Source organism: Erpetoichthys calabaricus, chromosome 1 (genome assembly GCF_900747795.2).
Source record: "Erpetoichthys calabaricus chromosome 1, fErpCal1.3, whole genome shotgun sequence".
In the NCBI taxonomy this organism is placed as follows: domain Eukaryota; kingdom Metazoa; phylum Chordata; class Cladistia; order Polypteriformes; family Polypteridae; genus Erpetoichthys; species Erpetoichthys calabaricus.
In genome coordinates, this window is record NC_041394.2 from 230,722,150 (window position 1) to 230,741,077 (window position 18,928).

The following is an 18,928-nucleotide window of genomic DNA, read 5'->3' on the forward strand; positions in this document are numbered from 1 at the left end:
CATAATTACACCTCTTTGAATATGCAAATCAATATAAATAGCCCCTTAGGTTTTGCGTTCTGTTTAAAGACAATGGCAAAAACACGTGGGAAAAGAAGAATTTCAGTGAATACAAAGTAGAGGCAAGGAAAAACTTACTATTTGTTGGTTTAAGCAGTGATATAAACAACAAAAGGAAGTTGTTCAAGTGACAGCGTGGTGGAGAAACTCTCAAGTTCAAGTTCAGAAAGTCAAAATGAATAAGAAGTGCTCAGATATCAAAGTTGCTGTCTGAGTATCATATGGAGGCGTATTAGGGTACAAAGAAAAGAAAAGCAAAATAGGCACACAGTGGAAAAAATATCCAAATGTCAACTTTAATCTCGAAATTTCCACTTTAATTATGTAGTTTATTTTGCCATTAAAGTAGAACATCATACACTTAATCTTAAAATCATTTAATTTACTAGTTTCTCAAATCCCATTGTAACTAAAGTAGCAAAGTAGCACGTTAAATGATTCATATTCAATGTGTTTTTCTATGTACTCTTTGTGTGTATCACTGCGTGCTTCTTAAACTGGCTTTCTTTTATGCCGACAGGTCACAGAATACATTACATTTAGGATATTACAGCTCTCTGAACAATCCTTATTACTAAACGAGAATGGTAAACCGGATATGGATGCAGGGACCTGCCCGTGGACGCAAAAGACATAGTGCGCATGTGCCACACAAAGCCCCCCCCACCCCGAGTGAAACAGGAGAGACTACGCACGTGCGCAGGCACCACACAAAAAACCCACACCATCCACCAGTCCCCCCCAATCCCCCCCCCCCCACGGCTCCAGAGCAAAACGGGAGAGACTACGAACCGTCAGAGTAGGAAGTACAACAAAGTACAACATCATAAAGCGTTTAAAGAACAGGGACAAACACATGGAGAGCAGGTTACAGAACAAAGCCCCCCTCCCCAGAGTAAAATGAGAGAGACTACGAACCGTCTGGCATGCCACAAGCAGGATAAAGCGAGGTCAGAAATAAAACACAGAGTAGGAAACAAAGTAAAACTTTATAAAGGGATTAAAGAATGGGGACGAACACATGGAGAGCGGGTTACAGATGATGAAAACTGGAATGCAACAGCTTCAAAAAAACCTAGGCACGAAACACATGCACACCGAGATACAGAATATTAAGGCAGAAACAACGACAGTTAAACGTCCACACCATACAGCAGAGGCGGACCCGTAAGGTGCAGGCGCCTACATCGTGCGTCGGAAGGCGCGGTAAAGTACAAAAGGCAAAGGCGCCTACACAGCATGGTAAAAACCGACATACTGTAATACGGAAGGCGCAGGCGTCGCCGCCATATTGTGAGTGGCACTAATGCGTGGTGAAGGCGCAGGTGGAGACATAGTAAAACAAGAGGAGTCAACGCCCCTCCCCAGAGTGAAACGGGACACACTACGGAGTCCACAAAGGTTCATACGTCAAACCCGAGATGGTACGGACACGCGTCTGAAACCGCGGAAGCAAAACTGTCTCCGCTCCAAAACCAAACAGCTCAACAACTAACACAGCTTCGACACCGAGCCCGCGTGGACAGATCTAATGATCGTGGACGCCTACAACGCGCGTCTCAAACTGCGTAGGCAAAGCAGGCACGGATTCAACACGACACAGCTCGAGTGACCGAGATACAAACACGCGCCTGCCTGGATATAATTAATGAACACAGGCGCCTACAACGTGCATCTGAAATGCCGCAGACCAGGCAGGCACTGCTCCAAAAAGAAACAGCTCGACTAAACGAGATACGAAGTGAAACGGGAACCACTACAGAGTCCGCAGTGCTCCACAATGCACCGCATAATAGTTCGGAAACAGCTTCGTAGTAACCCTGGAGAGACCCAGAGTGACACGGGCGAACGCTCCGTATTAAACATACGTCATCCTCACACGTCCAAAGTATACAGCATAGGTGAATCACATTACAGTGATGCATTATTAACAGTACTATAAACATCACAGTATCACAAACAAATGAAAATTATTACTCGAAAAAGGTAAAATATATTCACCACGGACCAGGTGTCATTGAAACAAAAGCACAATAAAGCGAGATCAGAAATGAAAGACAGAATAGAAAGCAAAGTAAAACGTCATAAACACGTTAATCGAGGGGGCCAAACACATGGACAGCAGTTACAGATAATGAACACCGGAATTCAAAAGCTTCAAAAACAAAAGCTCGACTGACCGAGATACAAACTGAAATGGGAAACACTACGGGTCCGCAGTAGTCCACAATGCACCGCATAATAGTACGGATGGAGCTCCGTATTAACAGTGGAGGGCCCCAGAGTGACACGGACGAACGCTCCGTATTAAACGTGCGTCATCCTCACACGTGGCTGCCCAGCGGGCACGGGTTCAAAACGGCGGGGGTAGGCGAGCGAAGCGAGCAGGGGGCGGAGCCCCCTTGTTTAAATACTAATATGTATACTTGATATCATTTTCATGATGATAGGAATTAAAGCATGTATTAAACATGAGGGCACGTTGGCTCAGAGGTAGCGATGAGCTGGCGCCCCTTCCAGAGATTGTTCCTTCCCCCCACAAGATGCTTGATGTGCTGTGCGCGACCTCGATGAGATAATTTATTGCAGCAGTACTGTGTCTTTCAAACGTACGTAATCCAGTTCCTGTCCTTCCTTTTCTTTCTCCAAGTAACCAGTCGTCACACAATCAGCTCTGTAATTAATGTCAAGCCATCTGTAAGCTTAGAACAATGATTTTTCAAAACTTTTAAGGAACATTGAAATATCTTCGTAGTACATGTTTAATTATTCCATTCAACTATTGATCCAAGGTCGTGCCAGTCCCAGCAAGCATATAGTATACATTATTTAAATGATGTTAAAAATGTTATCTGTATAATGTAATATACATACTTCACTGCATTTCATCTTAAAAATTATATCAAGAACTCCAAGAAGATAGCGCTTGGAAATCTAAATCGACTGAGAAGCTATTGTTATTGTATGGTACAATAAGATGCAATAATGCAAATCCTCCATACATTTATTTTCCTGTAAAATAATAATAATAATCATAAGATAAAAAACAATGAAAATTGTACAATATGAAAGCATAAGTACAATATACATGTACATATAGTGCAGATATCACAACTGTAGTGCAAGTTTACAGTGAAATAATTGTAATTCTAAGTACAAACAGTTCTACCAGGAGCATTAGATGGACTGATTGAATGCGTTTGTAGCTCTTGGGATGAAACTGTTTCTGAACCTTGAGGTTTGTGCAGAAAAGGCTCTGAAGTGTTTGCCAGATGGAAGTAGTTCAAATAGACTGTGCGCATGGCTGAGGCAGCGTGTGCTAGATGCTGTATCCCAATAATCCTCTTTCTGATCAGCTGCTGTAAGCTGTGATTCCACACTCAGATATTTGGGGTAAAATTCTCTGAGTGGTGCACTGAGAGTAACAACTCTAAAACAGCTATGGTATTTGGAGTAGTTTGACCAATCCATGGACCATTATTTTGTTACAGGTTGATTACTGTCATATACCGTAAATTTATAAATGATATGCTGGTAATTGATAAAACCGCGTCAGGGATGTGAATCTAAAAAATAAGGGGAAACCACACAGGAACAGTAGCACTGCTTTGACACCAGTTTGCAAAACCGAGCGGAGAACTTGTGTACACAAGGGATTGAGCTGGCGTGAAAATGTGTGTGGCTTTATGCCAAGTTTAATTTTTATACATCACGATGTGAGTGTAGAAACAGTCATATGCAACATTTTTGTGCGTACGCACTGTTTATACATGAGGCCCTGGTGGCTTCTTTCCATTGCAGCCGGTTTTATTTATGCCAAGCCTTAAATCCTGTTTCAGCAGAGCTATTTCATTAACTGAACAGCTTGCTTATGCTCTCTTGTCTGCACAAACAAAAATATACCATAGTGCATACATTTCTAAAATCAAAGGTAGTTAATTAGTCCCGCCATTAATTTATTTTGAAAACATTTTCTTAATGATGAAAACATGCATGAACATATGAGGTCCTTTCTCTTAAGAATACTTTTTTTGTGTGCCTAACAAAATGTAAGAATTTCTTTTGTCTCCTCCTGTTCTATTATTAAGCAATTAAACAGAAAATGAAATGATGAATTGATTTTAATAATTAATTAAATTTAAATAGGAGCAGAAAAATGAGAGCATTTCTATTAACTAGAAACTATGGCAACATAATATTTGGGAATTTTAAATGGTATAATCTCACAGTTGATGTTTCTAGCAGGAGCTGAATAAAGAAAGCAATTGTTTTTAATGAAAATTGTCAGCCACGAAAAAGAACTAAGGACTTTTAAAGAATCTGACATCAAATGTGAATTACCATAGCTGTTCTAAATTACTGTTTATTTTCTTTGTAAAGGTCGAAATGGCAGAGTCTGAACCAAATCCATTGTTTCAGATGAAATACTTAAAGGCCTCAACCAGCCAAAGAAGTAAGCTGTTAAATTTAAATTTGTCACTATTTTGCTTTTTCAACTTCATTGTTTTAGCATATTGCTTTATTTGTAAAGCTTTTTATGTATTCAGCTAAGACATGACAAGGATATTTATATTTATTTATAAAACTGACTTATATGTCGCTTTTAGACTTTGAGTGTATAATTTTAATATTGATAATGAAACTACCCAGTCATACTGCATGTGCTGTAGCATGGAGCAAGGAATTACTTGATGACATTGTGAAAATACTTCCTAGAGTTGTGACCATGGCGCGGTAGGTGGGCTTATCTCAATATGCATTCTACTGACAACATTACGTGAGGAGCCTGTCAAAGAGCAATCTATAAGTGGCACTTGTGAAAATCCCAGTTAAATCCAAGAGCTCTTTGCCTAAAGCTAGTGCTGGGCGGTATACCGGTTCATACCAAAAACCGTTTTTTATTTTTGTTATGGATTTTTCTCATAGCGCAACACCGGTTAAAATAGGCTAAGCAATGTTCGGAACCTGGCACAGCGGGAAACTGTTTAAGGGGGGACCTTTTTCACTGCTACACCGCTAAACACGCATGCGTTAGTGGAGGTATTGCGCAGTGAAAATGGATGGTGAACATTGTAAAACTGAAGCTGTAGCAGATGATAAAGTTAAATATGATGACACAGAAGAACTTTTGCCGAAGAAAGGAGCCGTGTCTGTTGTCTGGAGATACTTTGGCTTTAAAAAGTCGGATGTGGACCAAACAACTATTTATTGTAAACGCAGGAGGCAGCAACATGAGCAATTTGCTGCACCACCTTAGCCGCAAACATGCGTTGGAGTACCATGAATGCATGGAACTAAGATTGGCACCCTCCACGTCCTCAGGTAAAACTGAAAAACCTAGGGGACATTCAAGTCAGATGTCACTTGTAGCCACGTTTGCTAGAAGTACTGCCTACGACAAAAAAAGCAAGTGGTGGATCGAGATAACCAACACCATTACAGTCCATATAGCCAAAGATACGGTTCCGTTAAGTACTGTGGAGAAAGGCGGATTCAGGGCTATGATCAAGACACTGGATCCCAGATATGTGATCCCAAGTCGCAAGTACTTTAGCCAAACGGCGATCCCCGACTTGTACCGAGAACACAGAGGGAAATTACAAGCAGAGGTGTGCTACAGTCACCGACTATTTAACTACAGCAGATGTGTGGTCAAGTCGCACTATGGAGCCATATCTGAGCCTGACGATTCATTTTATAAATGACTGGCTATTGAAAAGTTATTGCCTCCAAACAAGCTATTTTCCAAATGAGCACACTGGCAAATTACTTGCTGCAGGCTTGCTGGAGGCACTCAATTCCTGGGGGCTTGCAGAGCAGAGGCAAGTGGCCATCACAACGGACAGTGGGGCCAACATCAAGAAAGTTGTCAAATTAACAATTGGACAAGACTCCAGTGCTTTGGACACAAGCTTCACACAGCCATAGGTATGTAATAGTTATTAAAATAAACTCTTTTAAGTAATGGTAGTAAAAACATACTATAGTAATAATGTAGCAACCTCCGTGTCAGGTTCGAGAAGAAAAAAAAACAGACAGTCGTAGTAAAGTCTCACAAAAGTTTATTTGAACAGTCAAGAAATAAGAACGCCGACTTTGTAACCCCACCACACAACCTTCCAGTTCCTTCTCCAACTCACCACTCTCCCCCCTTCTCCCGTCCCGGGTGTCGCCCCCCCTTACCGCGTCTATCATGCCCCCGCTGTCATTCCTCTGCGCTGTACTCTGCCTTCCCTCAGTCGGATTCAACAGTCACTTCAAAAAAAAAAAAAAAGGCTTCAACCTGGCTGAGACGCTACAATAAGAAATGTATAATGAAAGTGTGTATAATCAGTTTTCTGTTATCTCTATTATCAGTCAATACAGGTAGTCAGTCCCCTACTTACGATGGTTCAACTTTGATTTTTCGAAGTTATGATGTTGAAAGCGAGACGATAATTTATATAAAATTGTGTAAAATATAAATTTTCAAGTTGGCGCGGCAAACAAACTTTTCTGTGGGCCGATCGATGCATTACGATACGTTGTTGGAAACTCCCACGTTGTGAGATGCCCCAATCTAGCTAGCTATCGTTTGAGACTCCGATTTTGATGTAAGTGATCAGATGGAGATCAAAAATGAAAGTGAGGTACCGGGATCAGCTGATCTGACCCCAGCTGATTGTGGTGCTGAACACGTTCCTGTAGCTTGTGCTGAACATGTACTGAAAGAGCTTTCAGTACTGGTGGGAACATTGTCACGTGCCACAGGGCAGTACTCAAACCAGATGCTGTTGACCATCTGGTTTTCCTTGCCCAGAATTTGTAATGGCTAAGATTTACATAAGTGCCTTGTTCATTATGTTCAAATGTGTGAATACACATTCACTTTTTTTTTTCTCAATACTTGAATACTGTATAATGTATCTGGGCTTGAAGCTTTGAAGTAATAGTATTATTACTGGAATTTGCACTATTTATTTTATTGTTATTATTACTGGAAGTTGAACTATTGTTTATTTTATTGTTATTTATTAGTTTAAATATTATGCAGTTTAATGATGGGATGGTTGAAAATATATTGTCAAAATAGTTGTTTGCAAAATTTGTTCAATAAAAAGGTTCTATATTTTGACTGCATCTGTCATGCAATGTGATTCCTTCTCTTCATTAGTGCCACCCCCTTGAAAACCATCACTTTATGGGACCATTCAAACCTGTATTAACACTTTTGTGCACATTAAAATGTTTTTTTTGTACAATGTACAATGCTCATGACAGTGGAATAGGTTATTCTTAGCCAGTCTACTGCAGTAATTGCAGTGGAAAATGTGGTTAACATCCACTCATGCATGGGAAAAAAATACCATCAAATACCGTGAAACTGGGATAATTTAGAAAAATACCGTGATACAAAATTTTGGTCATACCGCCCACCCCTACCTAAAGCATAGATGCCAAGACCGATTCTCATAGTCTGATCTGAGTCCAGTTTTCACCAGCAAGCTCCTAGTGGCTACTGACCCATATAGTCTAGTTAGTCTGAGTCTGAAAAATCTGCATGGGACTGCAGTGTGGGTTCACCAACATCAAAATTAATTGTAAGGGTCTTGTGTGAGATGTAGCTGCAGCATAGGCAAGAATGGGATGGATCCACACATACTTGACTCTGGCAACGGAAATTGTTTCTTGGGAGAGGAATATAACTTCTCTGACTGAGATTTAACCAGAACTTCTGTCGAAAAATATCGGCTTAACTTAGTTAAATTTACCTCAGTTGACTACAGAATCAAATCAAGGGTGGTCTTTTTCTCCTACTCTGCTGTTGCCCCACAGGAGAGGTAATAGATAGGTGTCGGAATATTAAGGGCTATACAGCTAAATTTTGTTCTGGTGTATGAGATGGACATCTCAATGAAACTTTGAGTTGCTGTTTATGTGTATGCATCAAACATTAATTCAGAATATGTGAACTTTTTAATGACATTGAGTTAGGTGAATAAATAGTTAACATATGCCGATTTTACAGTATCATCAAGAAACTTCATATCTGATGTGGGATATGACAGAAGCACCAGTAAGGGTGTGATTGGAAGTAACATCTTACCTGACTTACTTTGAATAGTGAACTGCTACTGGATCTCCTGGCCTTGGAACAGTGAACTATCAGTTTGTTCTTTCCTAGATATTTAAGAGGTCATGGAAACTTGTTAATCATATATACATGCTTTGTCTTAAAAAAAAAAAGATTTCTTTTGTTTTTTCTCTCTTTAACCTTGTATGAAGTTGTTAACAGATTCAACTAGTTTATGCAAATGAGTTACTCATAGGACACTGCAGGAAGCATATTAAACTAAAAAGTAATTAATTCCCACCTTGAACCCAGTGATATTGTTTTAAAAAAAACAGCATGTGAGTGTGAACGTGGGCATATGTGCTTGGGCCCAGTGATGGACTGGCTTCCTGTTCAGAGCTGATTTCTGCTTTGCCCCAAGTGCTGCAAGAATAAGCTCAGACTCCCTGTAACTGTAAATTGGATTAAGTGGGTTTAAGAATGTTATGTTATAATTTTGACTTGTTGGAAGTTTATACTGGTGTCAATGAAAGTAGCACAGTTTGAGTTAGTGTGGGGCCCTGTTTTCTGTCCTGTGCTACCAGGGTAGGCTTTTGCCCTTTGCAGCCTTGTACTGGACTCGGTGAAACCAGAAAATGGATGAATCTTTAAAAAATAAATAAATAAATACATTTTGAAATGATGTTAAATTATTATTAATTGTTCCAAAAAATGTAAATTAAGTACACAAAAACAAAAGAGGTGTAGCTGTTCACAATGTCGGCAGCATTGGTCACAAGGCAGGAGACAACTCTGAACAGTGCACCAGCCTATTATAGAGCACATTTACCTGAAATATGAAAACTGAAGACAAAATTAATTGCCTTAATTGTCAATAACAATTGCATTATTTTGTAGATATACTATTTAATTGCTGTTAGTGACTGCATTTGAGATTTGTCTTCTAGGAAAGTTTTAAACTGGGTAAGCAAGAGTGCAAAGCACAAGCCCAAAATGTATCTTAATGGCATTCCATAGAAATCAATTGCAAGGCGCACTCACTCATGGAGAGCTTACTGTAATTTAGGGTCACCAGTTAGGGTTGTTGAAATTAGCCTGACATGCACATGGGATGTTAATGGAAAAACCTATACAAGTCGGGAAGAACATGCAGACTTTACACAGATGGTGATTGTGCTGGATCACTCTGTTAACCATATTTTTTTGTTCAGTCAATTAATGAATTTTGTGTAACATTATTTATAGACTAATGTTGTACTAAATGTGTATTTATGTATTATGTGTTGTAAAATAGTTTTTTTTTTTTTTTGCTGATATTGTCAGTGTCATAACAGCTAAACTTATGTCAATCTTTTTTTTTTTTTTTTTTTTTTTTTTTACAAATCTGAGTTTATTTTTCTAGGGAATTGTAGTTTCCATCACTTTTCAAAGTTGTTCAATTCACTAGTTGAGCTATTTTAATGAAAGAAGTGAAAATAAATTCTTACCATATATAGAGTGTACTGTATATGTTCATTATAGCAGTTTTTCACATCATTCAGTCTATATGTGGTTTAGATTTTGTCTATGAATTACATATTTTTTACTCCCACATGCATGCTGAATCTAGTGTATTCCACCGAATGTTTTACCATCCAGTATTCTTTCTCAAAAGTATCTAGTGCCCGTTTCTAAAGCATGGGGCCTGGGGCAGAAATCACGTACAGTCTCTTATACCAATCAAACAATGCAAACATGCAGAATGTTCCAAGTAAGAAACCTAGCACCATTTCTGTCATCATTAAGGAATCACTCAGAGATGTGCCACCCCTTTGTCTCTCGCTCTCTTTCTAGTTGCTCACTCTAGGATGACAGAGGTGACATGTAAACACAGGACTTTGGCATTAAACAGTGTTATTTCAACTCATTATCCAGCTGCAAAATCTGACTGTCTTGCTGAGCACAGAATCTGTGCTTCAAATATAAAATATTAGCTGTAATAAATGAAACAAAACTGATACTTAAAATTCCTGCTGCAATCCTGAATTGGATTAAGATGGTTTGATAATTTATGTATGTACAGTATATATGATATTAAGCTGTGATACCTGGCTTTGCCCAAGAAATTTTATAAGTTATAGTGCTGTTGGGTAATCAGGTGTATCTTAAGTACTATATAAGTAAGTACTAAGTATCTTTTTGTATATTGTGAAAAGACAAAAATAAAGTAGTAGTTTTGGGGGATCCACCCCGTATATTATAACAAGTGCAACAATCAATAAAAAAGTTACCATCAAAGACTGAGTCATAACATGACTAATTTGGTAAGTGGAGATCTTGGGCTATATACATGCTCAGCGGAAAGAGGTAGGATATGAATGGAAGTGATGTCGGCAGAAGGGCATGGTCTGGTACCAGACGTAGATGGAACTTTAATTGGTCTTCCCTTCTGGAGGTCTGCGGAAGAGGGAGAAAAGACATTAGTGCAATTCATCAACTCCAGATTCTGTAGCTCACGCTCAGTTAAGCTCTTAGATTGCCTCTCATTCACACGTTTGTGACAATATATATATTTGTACGTTTATTAAACCAAAGGCCAATATTATTGGCAGGCACTGTGTGTTAGCAGTTAAGGCTTTGGACCTCAGACCAAGTGACTGTTTGACTGCTGCTGACACTGTGTGTCCTTGAGCAAGTTCCTTCATTTGCCTGTGCTCCATTTGGAAAAACAAAGCTATTTGTATCTCAAATGTTGTAAGCCATCTTGGATAAAGACATCAGTCAAATAATAAGTAATAATAATATTATTTAATCCCTGGAGCTGTTTAACACTAGAATTACCAGAGCCTACGAAAAAACTCATAGATCCATCCCACCTTAAATCACTTCTTAAATCCGTTCGCACCTCTCCGCCATCGTCTTTTGTCTTCTAAATGTGCAGAGAAAGACAAGCTGCAAACAGCTGACTATTCCATCCCCCCACCGACTTAGAACGTGCACAAACTTCTCCCAGCTCATGCCTTGATTGATTATCTGGGAGTGAAGTGGAGTTTTAGAGTGGAAATAATAGATCGTTATTTGGAACACACGCATTTCATGTTTGTTCTGTTTTTACAGTAATCTGTGTAAACACATTTTTAAAACAGAAACGTTTTTCATATTCTAGTAGTAAATGACAAAATGTAAGCATAAACTATATAATGTATGAAGCCTGAAGTCCAAATATCAAAGAAACACTTTCACGAAAGGTACAAATATAACAGAACAAGTGTGCTTTTATTCAAAAATATAACTGCAGAAAAAAAAAAAAGCCACCTTAGTGTGCGACATTGACACTCACTACGACGGCCCCGTGGCGCAATAGTATCAGTTGCTGACTGGGAATCAAAAGGTTACGAGTTCGATCCTGCACGACTCCCTTTTGAGAAGTGAACTGTGCTTATTTTTATTATTTTAGAATAAAAAGATACATTTGATTTCAGTCTGTAACAGCCGGTGTAATTTATGATATTTGTAAAGGTTAGCTTTGTTTTTGTTTTTTTTTTATTCACTTTTCATTCTTTCAGTCGCGTTCAGAATCCTTCCCTACCCCCTCTGACACTGCTGTTTTCACATAAAGATGCACTATAGCTCTGCAGTGTATCACGATACATATGACCGCATGCTTTTTTCCCCCCCCCAATCTTGCCAGTCCCCACATGTTGCTGTATGCTGTTTCTTTTGTACTCCAGGACATGCAGAGGAAAGCTTAGTAAAGAGCAGTAACTTCAGCACTATATGCAATCATCAGACACTCCCCATCTGACACTGCTGTTTTCACATAAAGACATGCTATAGCTCACCCAAGGATCGCCCTTCCTACATTTACGACGTGTACTTGTTGCAGTGTACACACCTGTCTGTGCTATGGTTCCTATTATACTGAACAAGCACCTGTAATTTGCAGCTCTATTCATTATCTCAAAACAAATATATGTGACGTTTTGAAGAAATCATTTTATGACGCGAATAGTACCAATCAGAAAACATCGTCGAAGTAATGCAATATTATTTGAAAACAAACAGCGTCAGATTGGGTGTGATTTATACTGGCTCTGTTACTTAGAGTCAGATCAGAAGCTGAATAAGCTCCTGTTCTGACTCTAAGTAAAAAAGCATGAATTAATCAACAGAAATAACTGTGATCGACATTTTAAAATTAACGATTTACAGTGCATACCAATTTATACATTTTATGCCCGTTTGAGGCTACAAAGAAAAAAAAAAACACTTTCTCCCCAGCGGGGAATTGAATTCGGGTCTTTACGGTGCGGCAGGGCTGCCGTGCTCTGAGTCAGCAAATCTCAGCGTTACGCCACGGAAGGTGTTGTTACATCCTTGAACCTTTTGTGAAAGTGTTTATTTGATGTTTGACCGTCAGGCTTCACACATTCTATAGCTTATGCCTACATTTTGTAACATTTATTACTAAAATATGAAAAAGTTTCTGTTTTAACAATGTGTTTACTTAGTGAACTTAGTGAACGTTTTGCGATGGTGGGGGATGGAATAGCCGGCTTTTTGCTGCTTGTCTTAATCGGCACATTTAGAAGACAAAAGAGAGGTGAGAACGGTTTTAAGGTGGGCCAGATCTACGAGTTTTTTCGTAGACTCCTGGTAATTCTAGTGTTAATCTTGAACATACCAAGTAAAACAATCCTGCATTAGATCAATTTCTGCTTTTTCCTGTTTTTCCTAGTGACCTGACTTTTGTTGATTGACATTGCAGAACACACCTTTACTAGAAAGTGTATTCTTTTTAACTGAAACGATTAATCAGCTGTGTTCCCTATATGCTGGGCTGTGTTAATTTTTGAACAGCCATGTAGCTGTTATCATACCAATGCCACACCCCCATCCCCCCTTGGTACTTGTGCCAGGAGGTCAACCGAACTGAACAGCTGCATATCTAAGAGTTTCATTAGTCAACAGCAAAAAGCAGCGCTTCTTAACCATTGAGCTTTGCTTTTTCTTTGAGCTTTGCTGAACTTTCTCTTCCCATTTCAAAACGTGAACACTTCACTTCAGAATGTAGCTCTCCGTCTTTAGTCATCTGTCCACCCTATTGGTTAGTGGTGCTATTTGAATAGGCTGTCAATTACTTCTGCAATGTTCTTCATTTGCATAAAGCACTCTATCAGTGCAGAACCTGTAAGTTAGCATAGTATTAATAAGCATTTTCCTAAAATGTCTCCAAATTCCATTCAAATCTGTCAAGGCACTTTGAAATTATGGGGTATTTAATTTTTCTGTTGGGAGGAGTTACCCCTAAATATTGATATTTTGACATGTCCTTTCCTAGTGGATACCTAGTGCTTTTGATGTAACATGCTTTCAAAAACCAGACTCTTAACTAATAAAGAAATTTTGTTTTTGTGTGTGTGTGTAGACACATACAGTACACACTCACACTTACCAGCTACTTTATTAGGTACACCTTGCTATTACCGGGTTGGACCCCATGTGCCTTCAAAACTGACGTCATTCTTTGTGGCATAGATTCAACAAGGTGCTGGAAACATTCTTCAGGGATTTAGGTCCATATTGACATGATAGCATCACACATTCGCTGAAGATTGTCAGCTGCATATTCATGATCTAAATCCATTTAACCACATCCCAAAGGTTCTCTATTGGATTGAGATCTGGTAACTGTGGAGACCATTTGAGTACAGTGAGCTTATTGTCATGTTCAAGAAATCAGTTTCAGACGATCTGAGCTTTTTGACCTGGCACGTTATACTGCTGGAAGTATACATCAGAAGATGGGTACACTGTGGTCATAAAGCGATGGACATGGTCAGCAACAATACTCAAGTAGACTGTGCCATTTAAATTATGTTCAGTTTGTACTAAGGAGTATAAAGTGTGCCAAGGAAATATTCCTCACACCAATACACCACCACCACCAGCCTGAATTGCTGAATCAAGGTAGAATGGATTCATGCTTTCATGTTGTTCACGCCAAATTCTGACCATACCATCTAAATTGTGCAGCAGAATGGAGACTCGTCAGACCAGGCAAGGTTTTTTCAGTTTTCTATTATCCAATTTTGGTGAGCCAGTGCAAATTGTAGCCTCAGATGCCTGTTCTTTGCTGACAGGAGTGGCACCCACTGTGGTCTACTGCTTCTATAGCCCATCTGCTTCAAGGTTTGACGTGTTGTGCATTCAGAGATGCTCTTCTGCATACCTCAGTTGTAATGAGAGGTTATTTGAGTTTCTGTTGATTTTCTATCAGTTTGAACTAGTCTGGCCATTCTCCTCTGACCTCAGGCATCAACAAGGCATTTTTGCCCAGAGAACTGCTGCTCACTGGATATTTCCCTTTTGTTTGGAACAGGAGTACATGTACCTAATATAAATATATAGATTGCTGAAACTATATTGGTGGCAACAATCCTGATAAATCAGTTTTACCTGTATGTAGAAGAAAATAGCCCATGCCCGAGTGATGTTATAAAGCTGTACATTTCTATAATAAATACATTTGCAAAATAATACACTTCAATATTTTTTGAATGATAAGAACATGCAGCCTCTTTAAAATGACAATTGTAGATTTCAACTCAAAAAACTTTGAAAGTTATTGTGTTGAGTTTTCAGAAGTTGCATTTCACTACTGCTGTTTGTTTTTGGAACTATAAGGAATGTAAAAAGAAGACTTAAAAATATGTGGGGATTCAAGGCAAGGAGCAATTGAATGGTCACAGTTCATTTATGTGCAGTTCACTGGAAGTTGAAAATAATATTAGGTAGGAAGGAGAGGAGAAGGTATTGTGGTCAACAGTGTATATCAACAAAATGGAAAGTAATAATAACTCTTTGATAATAATAATATTAATGCATCTCAGTTTATGGTAAGCAAGAATGCTGTCTCATAGACAAATGAAATAAACCTTTGGTGTTTACAGACCCATGTTTAAACACCAGTTTGACTTTGTAAAATTAGGTGTAATCTAAGTATAAGAAAATATGGCTGAAAAATTTAGATATGTTACAAATATGTCTTATATAAAGAATAGGATCCATAAGTTCCCATACTTAATTATGTTAAACAAAAGTAAAGCAAAATTTATAAAATAAAAAAAAAACACTTTGAAAACTTTAATTCTTCTTTGTGAAAATTGAAAATGAAATTCAAGGATCAATGGCTATTATTATACACATGAACATTTTTCTCTCCCAGTCAATCTTATATGAAGTAGTTTATATTGAAACAATTGTGCAAGTTAAAATAAACATGCAATATCTTTTTTTTTTATATATATATATATATATATATATATAATTCTGATTTTTCAGCATTCAAAAACAGAATTCCCAGCAAATTGTTACTTACTGAAAGTAGTATTTGCTTTGCCTTTTTTACATTTTTTTTTTATTTTAAAGGCAAGTATACCTCACCATCTAGATCACCTGAACTGTCATCGTTATTAGGAATAGAGAAGGAGTGCATAAAATTGCTTGACATTTCTGGAAATGACTTGGACAACGTGAATGCTTTTTGTGGGAAAACAACCTTGCATTGCTATCTTGAACAAGTACAAAGACTGGAGCTACACCATAACAACTTATCAGAGTTTCCAGAAAAGCTTTGCGAAGTATGTGAAAATATGTAGTATTTATAATACTGTACATTCATATATATTTTTAGTAAAGTTTATATATTGTGTTTTTCATTGAGACCTGAGACAAAATTATAAGTGCTTTACTTAAAATAATTTTTGAAGTAACTTTTATTAAGCAACAAGCGATTCTGTGCTTAACGTAAAGTAACTAGAAGAATAGTTTAATGTTTCTGGGGCTTTGGTGTCTAAAGAGAATATGGGTGTAACTGAAATAAATTAACTTTTCGATGATATTCTAATTTATTGAGATGTACCTGTATATTTCATTGCCTTTTAGGTCAAAAGCATTCGTAGTACAAGAATCTTCCACATTACCCTTACATGCACTATGCTCTTAAACACAGTGTGTTTTTTTAATGGGAAATTAATTTAGTAAAGGCTTTCTGAGATAAAGCAAAGAGAGATCATTATGATTTATTTATGCAATTTTTGCATGCAGTTCAGCTATCCACATTTCTGTGTCATAATCCCCAAATCAACAACTATTAATTGGTTAACACTAGAATCCTTATCCCTATACAATTTAAACAACTAAGAAAGGTACAATTAAATCAAATTATCTTATTGCTGGAGGTATTGTGTGCATTAAAATCCTCCACGGTATTCCAGAATAGGTTATTTTTCGTTGTGTTACTGACATTTGCCAAGATGAATTAAGTGAAATTGCAGCTGGGGAAAAATCAGACTATTAATTTATTGCGTCTGCTTTTACAGATGATATGAGACCAATATCTCTAATAAAATTAGATGACTCAACCAATGTAACAAATATGGTTCAGTAGGAGAACCATGTTTATCTGACAGTATGAGTAAAGCACCAGTCTTCTCTTTTAAATCAATAATGTAAAATATAACCATTCATTTTTTTTGCCAAATCTGTTTTTGTTGCAGTTATTGACCTCAGTTTATTACCAGCATGAACTCCTAGTATACTTTAAAATATTAAGCAAACATTTCAAGAATACTCCATTCTAGTCTCATTAGGCCCCAGCAAGTTGATTTACAGCTGCCAATTAACTTAACACACAGATCATTGGGATATTTGGGGGAAAAAGAGAACTCTCACAGAAAAAATAAGAACAAGCGCACACCACAAATTGTGCGTAGGGCACAATCATGTCCACATCCACACGTGAAGTACCCATGAAGACACAGGCAGAATGAGTAACCTCCACACACAATGGCCGGTCCAGGATTCCTAAGTTGTCTCCTGAAGCTGTTTTGTAGGAGCGCAATCAACTGTGCAACCGCCACTTCTAAACTGAACATGTAACAGTAAATTCATATCATTGGCTAATTGGTAACTCAGAATTAGCTTGGAATAAGTGATTATAGGCTAATTTATGTGGCTTCTTCCTGCTTAACCCGTTATATAAGCCAAAACTCTAAAAACACGTAATGGAAAAAAATAGTTTCAGAAAGTGAATGGCTGAAGGTTGGAGGCTTGCATTTACAGCAGAGTACCCACAGTGAAACAGAAAATCATTAAGCTTGAAGAAGCAGCTGTGCTGCAAGTAAAATATAGACAATACTACCACGTCTCCATCCTATGGTAAAGATTTTCTGACATAAATAAAATCAGTATTGCTATGTAATCATCTCCATTGGTTTATGTGTGTAAATTTAAGTAAACATGTAATCTTGTTTTCACATTGTCCAGGGAAAAACAGTCTAGTAAAACATGTTTTTTCACTGAACCTTTTAAAAAGCATTAGCATCAATCTGCACATTCTAGTACATGATGTACTTTTGTAATACTTTGTTGAGGTTTTCTACAGCTTTCTGAAGAAGAGGCAAGGTATTAATAAAATGACATTTATTCATTACCCCAATGACAAAAGTACATCCTTGACTCTGTTCATCTTACAGAGTCACATTTCTTGAACTTGCAGATATTTACAACTGATACACACTGTAAATCATCTTCTTAAATTTTCGATTGTTTTTTTAGGTTATGAAGCATTTGACACATCTTGATCTTCACAGCAACAGATTTACAACATTTCCATCTTACATGATGAAAATGCCATGCCTTATCTATTTGAATATTTCAAGAAATGAAATTGCATCTTTAACCCTGGATTCTAAGATAAGATCTTCAAGTTTAAAACAGCTGGTTCTGTCATTTAACAGTATTTCATTTTTGCCTGACAATCTTGGCAGAGTTTTAAAAAACCTCGAAGAGCTGCAACTGGAAGGGTAAAGTATTACAATATGCCACTAATTTTTAAAATTAAGGGAACTTAATACAGTCATCTGTATGTTCATGTTATAATTTGCCTACTGCCTGCCCCCATTTAATTCTTAATACACCATCATTTCTAAAGGCAGCAAATTGTTCTGTAGTTTGTAAGCTACATAGTATAACTTAAGATAGCTTGTTTTCTTCTCTATGAATGAAAAATAATGGGCTTGGGCAGGTGATGCTCAGCAGGGGCAGAAAGTTTAGTTCTTTTTCTGTAGAAGATTGTCAGACCCAAGCTATTTTATTTTTTATTTCAATTTATGATATGAGCACCTAAAAACATATAGGTCAATATTTTGTGCATTGTGTTAATGTCTTGCCTCCATGAGTTTAACATCAGAGTTTGGGCACTGTAATACAATAGTTTTCTTTTTTCCAGTTCAACAAAATTGAGGGGAAATAGAAAAACCTGAGAATAAGTTTCTTTAAAAAGGTTTTTGCCATTTTGCACAGTAGACTGTATGGTGCTATTGCTATATCTCTCTCTATTATAATAAAAAACATCCGGGGACGAGACTTGTTAGCCTGGGACAAGACGTGACTTTTTCAGAGAGATACAGTGATCCCTCGCTATATCGCGCTTCGCCTTTCGCGGCTTCACTCCATCGCGGATTTTATATGTAAGCATATTTAAATATATATCGCGGATTTTTCGCTGCTTCGCGGGTTTCTGCGGACAATGGGTCTTTTAATTTCTGGTACATGCTTCCTCAGGTGGTTTGCCCAGTTGATTTCATACAAGGGACACTATTGGCAGATGGCTGAGAAGCTACCCAGCTTACTTTCTCTCTCTCTCTCTCTCTTGCGCTGACGTAGGGGGGTGTGAGCAGGGGGGCTGTTCGCACACCTAGACGATAGGGACGTTGCTACCTTCTGTGTGCAGCTGCTTCCTGAAGGACATGCTGCACGGTGCTTCGCATA

At 37.9% G+C, this 18,928-nt stretch overlaps 1 protein-coding gene across 3 annotated transcripts in view; it reads left to right on the forward strand.

Moving 5' to 3' along the window:
- lrrk2 (leucine-rich repeat kinase 2) overlaps positions 1-18,928 on the forward strand; it is a 305,946-nt gene that overhangs the window by 197,139 nt on the left and 89,879 nt on the right. For all 3 annotated transcript variants that reach the window (XM_051934956.1, XM_028812383.2, XM_028812390.2), the window contains exons 22-24: positions 4,441-4,513; positions 15,524-15,735; positions 17,714-17,961. In XM_051934956.1, coding sequence (XP_051790916.1) covers positions 4,441-4,513; positions 15,524-15,735; positions 17,714-17,961 — 533 coding nt within the window. The remainder of the gene's footprint in view (positions 1-4,440; positions 4,514-15,523; positions 15,736-17,713; positions 17,962-18,928) is intronic.